General features: G+C 37.7%; 1 protein-coding gene across 1 annotated transcript; it reads right to left on the bottom strand.

The window, feature by feature from the left end:
* Positions 1 to 830: 830 nt before the first annotated feature.
* On the bottom strand, positions 831 to 2,867 carry LOC116935757. Its single transcript, XM_032943009.2, has 3 exons — positions 2,676 to 2,867; positions 2,403 to 2,609; positions 831 to 2,332 (listed from the first exon to the last, which is right to left on the bottom strand). Exons 2-3 carry the CDS (start codon positions 2,466 to 2,468, stop codon positions 1,076 to 1,078), a joined length of 1,323 nt encoding a protein of 440 aa, XP_032798900.2. The 5' UTR covers positions 2,469 to 2,609; positions 2,676 to 2,867; the 3' UTR covers positions 831 to 1,075.
* Between the last annotated feature and the right edge of the window lie 1,919 nt (positions 2,868 to 4,786).

The following is a 4,786-nucleotide window of genomic DNA, read 5'->3' as shown; positions in this document are numbered from 1 at the left end:
ATTTCTGTAATATCGAGCAAAGCTTCAAAATTAGGTTGGATCGGAAGCATTTAAAGACTTTGAAGATGGGGTGGGGTCAGCATTCAACGCCTTGAGTGCGCTCTTGTTGGATCCCTTTATCCCAATAAGCTACAAAGATGCAACAGCTTGCTCTGAATCGCAATTCTGGATACCAGTTATCAAAGATGAGTACAATCAGGGTTGGGTCCGGTACTTTTAAAAAGTACCGCGGTATCGGAAGCGGTAGGTTCACTTTTTTTGAAAACTACCGCGGTAACGGTACTACTGCAGAGGTTTTACAAAGTACCACGGTAACGGTACTTTTCCCGGTACTTTCGAAATTTTAAAAAGAAGCATTGTGGGCCTACTAACTATTCAAATTTATTAACTTTCAGAAAAAGCAATTTTTCAAAATTCTCATCTGAATGATTGGCCCTTGTCGGAATTAAAATGAGACCTCTGGCACTAAATAAACGCTCAACGGAAGCGGACGATGGGAGAGCAGCATTGTACTTCATGTACATTTTTTTCAAAGTAGGGTAATTCTCCAAACTTGAAGTCTCGGTGCTCTCGTCGGCCAGGAATAATTCCACTTCATTCGCTTCAGTACAAACTTCTTTTTTAGGCTTCTAAAGAAATGCTTTCTTTTCTTTGATCATGGACTGTTGAAGTCGCTGTCAGTATCTGAACGGTCATCGTTTTCAGCAGAAGCCAATATAGAAAATAAATTTTTTTTTGAAAATTCTTTACAAATTTCTAACAGAGAAATATAAAATAGATCAAAGATAAAAAAAGCAATATACCTATTCGCAGGATTACTTTCTTTGAAGGAAAGATAAACCGAAATAAAAAGATCAATGTTTTCTTTTTTATCGATATCATCAATCCACTAAGTTTTAAATTGCGGATTCAACATTGCAGCAATCTTAAGTTCTTCATCATCGAAACATTCGGCAAATCTCTTCTTAACCGAATTTATAAGATTATTGACAATAGACTTGCAGTGCTTCACCTCCGAATTGTGCTTCAATTTTTCCATTTTCTCCAACAAAAGCTTTAAAGTTTCTAGGAGGTATTAACGACATTCGACATTAACTTTAATGTCTGCTTGCAAAACAATCAATGCTTCTGAAATCGGCCTCATAACTTTGACATATTCTTTGATAAATTCTTCTTCCGCTGGCCGAAAATAATCAATTTTGAAATGAGTGAAAAGTTTTTTTAAGTCTGCTTTCTTGGTGTTGAGAAAGTGCCTCACTCTTACGAGGGCGTCAAAATAAGAATTCCATCGAGTTTTATTGTTGATAACAAAAAGACCGTCCAAGCTTGCATAAATAGCGTCTGCAGCTTTTGAACTTCTATTTTGCTTACTCCAAAGAGCAAGCAGCTTTTTCTCAGTAGAATCCATTAAGTTTTTCAAAGATGCGTCAAGGCCAACAAATATGTCCTTTTTGGCAACTAAACTCAATAAATGACAGGCACATCTTCTATGCTTTGGAAAGCAATAGATTGTGCGAGACGATGCTTTCTTCTTCAAAATGTCCGTCAAGGGTAAAAAGTTTACTGCTCCTTCATCTGGTTTTCCATCTTGAACAAATTGTTTCTTATCCTTTGTGCCGTTGTCAGCGCCAATTTTACGGATACCTGGGACCAAATCTGCATATTCTGCATCATCTAATCCATCTTCCTCACTACTTTCGTGGAATTCGGATTTTATGTCGCTCAAAATGTCCGTAATAGATTCCTCGTTTAGATAGTTATTAGTTTGGTGACGAAAAACTTGAGAAGACATCGATCTGGGTTTGGCTTGTGGAAAATGACTATTGTCAGTTTGATAATTGCTCAGGTCTACAGATTGTATTGGTGCTCTTTCTTGACTTTCATCATTCTTCGTACCAAACACTTTAAAGGATTTGATGAAGTTGTTTCCATTATCTGTTATTGTACACGTAAGTTTAGTGGTAATCTCAAATTCTTCGTTAATGGCCTCTAGCAATTTGCCAATAATTTCGTAGTTACATGTACAAACCACTCTCCTGACAGCTAAGCAGGCAGATTGTCTTGACAAATCAGGAGAAATCCAATGGATAATAGTAACACCGATAAAGCTTTTTCGCCTGCACGACCATGCATCGGCTGTAGAGCACATCCACAGTGCATCCGCTAATTTTTTCTTGAGATGAGCTTTCTGTTGCAGGAAACCATCAGCAATCTTTTTTCGGTAGTACTTTCTCGTCCCTACCTTCATTGTAGGACACAACCTTGAAACGAATTTTCTGAATTCCCGTCTTTCCGTGTGGTAAACTGGAAGGCAACCTTTACATAAGTATTCCTATAAGAACAAAAAAAAAACAATGTGTGAAGTAGGATAATATGGCGTTTGGTAAAAGCAAAAATAATACCACTATATACTGGTCGAACAAGGATTGAGTCAATACTCTCGATCTTAGATACCCTTGAAAAGACATCTTCAATTGTGTTTCACCTTGACTTCTACGGGAGCTTTCACCAAACTTGGTTTTTTCTTAAAGAGACTTATTAGCACCTTTAGTGGCATCAAGCTCATTGCAATGTCCATTAAAACTATCTAGACTGCTGGGGTGGCAAACCTACTCATTAACACGATAAAAAGACAATTTCATAAGTTGTAATGTGAGAAAAAAAAAGAACCTTACTTTCAAATGCTTTCTGATATTCCCTCTGCTATCTTTGGTGACAGAAATTGTTTTCTTCTTTGTTTGGCAGTGATCTAGATGACAAGTAAACAGGAACGATTCCTTCCCAGATCCCTTTCCAGCATACGTCAAATAAGTTGGTGGATATGGTAGACCTATTCTTCATCAGTAATCGCAAACCTACCATCACCACCTAGAAATAATGAACGAACATGAAGAAACTTTAAAGACAGTCCATTAATTGAAATCACTTCATGCTTACTCTGAGATTCCTTTCTTGGTGCATTGGAAGTTCCTTCAACTGCCTCTGCGTTACTATCATTACCACTTTCGTCATCAGAAATAGGAATCTCTTCTTCACTTTCATCATCGTCTCTTTCGTTTCTTTCTAGAACTACATCTGCGTCTTTTGAGCTTTTTCTTAACAACAAATTATAAAAATAGTTAACAATAAACTATAAATACAAGACTTTAACGTTTAAATATTACCTATTTTCACGGCGATTCATTTTTACAAGCTAAAGGACTGTCTTGTGCTCTCAACACTTAGTAGGAATCCAACGCGTGATCTAGTGCAAAATGATACGTCAAATGGCAGTTGAAACTTAAAAATCGAGCGCTAGATGGTGTGGAAAATACCGCTACCGGAGAGTACAAAAAGTGAGTCCGGTACTGCGGTACGGTAGTATTTTCTGTTGAATACCCCGGTACTACCGCGGTAATTTTCCTACCGCGGTAGCCCAACCCTGAGTACAATTTGATAACGGAGAACAAGTCGTGGATTATTGTTTCATTGCAAAAAGAACGAAGAGTAATTAAGTGCAAATGGGTGCTGGACTATAAGTCAGGACATAAAGGAGTGGACCAAAGATGAGTCCTGGGTAGCAGCTTTTGATTTAGAAATGTCACTATTGGATATCATTACGGAATTTGTTTTGGAGGTGAAACAATGAATACAAAATCACCCCTTATAGGATAAACTGACGAACTGTCTGATTTTGTATCAGACCTTGTAAGACGGAAATCGACTACTGGATATCTATTTCCACGGAGGAGGTGTTTCTTGGGGTAGTAAACGTTAACGAGCAAGAGCCTTATCCACAATTGATGCTGAATTATACGCAGCATCGGTAAAGTTCACGAGATGCTATTCGGTGTAAAGTTATTTTGGCTGAATTAGGCATAAACGTCGGAACGGTACCAACATTCTGCGATAGTAATTGTGCTATAAGTATTATTAAGAACCCTGAAGATCACCAACGTGTCAGGCACATAGAGGTTAAATATTTCTTCATTTGTGATCATCAATAACGCGGAACTAATGGGATGCTAAAAATATCAAACGACGACTAAATCACGGAAATCTTAACAAATCACTCCCTAAAAAAGCGTTTTGAGAATTTGCGAAGAATGATGGGAATAATTTAAATTAAGGAGTAATCAATGGTGTAATTTCTTTTAGAATCCTTTATCCTTCTCCTCTAATCTAGGTTGATGGTATATCTTTTTCCCTTAATCACTTATCATTCAAACTCAATAACTATTGTTCCAGACCAGGTTTCGAATATATTACCTTTTTGTTATCAAACTAGATCCGTTACCCAAAATAGATGCTGGTGAGACCAGGTATTGAAGCTGAGAAATGCAAGATACACTTAATTATGGTTGTCGATCTCAGTTACTATACAGAGATGCAGTGGTGCTCTACTACTACGCGGTGCTCTAGTAGAGTTCTTCTATACGTACTTTACTTGTCGATCCAATGTCAGACAATCTGGTTCTTCTTTTCAAACTGTACTAGTATGGTCTTGGGATATGCTGTGTGTTTGTATAAACAATGGTGGATTACACTTCCAGTTCCCTTAAATTACTTTACTTTACTTCCCTTTAGTTACACAAATGACAATAGCTCTAATTGCATTCCATCTTCTTTATTACACAGCTACTGCACTGAACAGTGGTAAAGATAGCCACGCGTCCTTTTGAATAGAATCCGACTGTTGAAGGACTCAGCTCGTACTTGTCAGCTGCTTTTCTGATAGATAATTTGCCACCAAGGACAACAGCAACAGCCTTATGTAATGCCTCTTCAGACGGTGGTTCTTTGCTTC

The sequence above is a fragment of the Daphnia magna genome, linkage group LG5 (assembly GCF_020631705.1).
Source record: "Daphnia magna isolate NIES linkage group LG5, ASM2063170v1.1, whole genome shotgun sequence".
Lineage (NCBI taxonomy): Eukaryota > Metazoa > Arthropoda > Branchiopoda > Diplostraca > Daphniidae > Daphnia > Daphnia magna.
The sequence above is the reverse complement of the archived record's forward strand: the minus strand, read 5'-3'. Positions and strand labels throughout refer to the sequence as shown.

What these genes read in the sequence shown, in the direction of transcription:
- LOC116935757 (XM_032943009.2), bottom strand. Translation starts at nt 2,468, where the DNA reads ATGTCTTTTCAAGGGTATCTAAGATCGAGAGTATTGACTCAATCCTTG. An exon ending in TGTTCGACCAGTATATAGTG is followed by an intron (nt 2,333 to 2,402) that starts GTATTATTTTTG and finishes TTGTTCTTATAG; the next exon opens with GAATACTTATGTAAAGGTTG.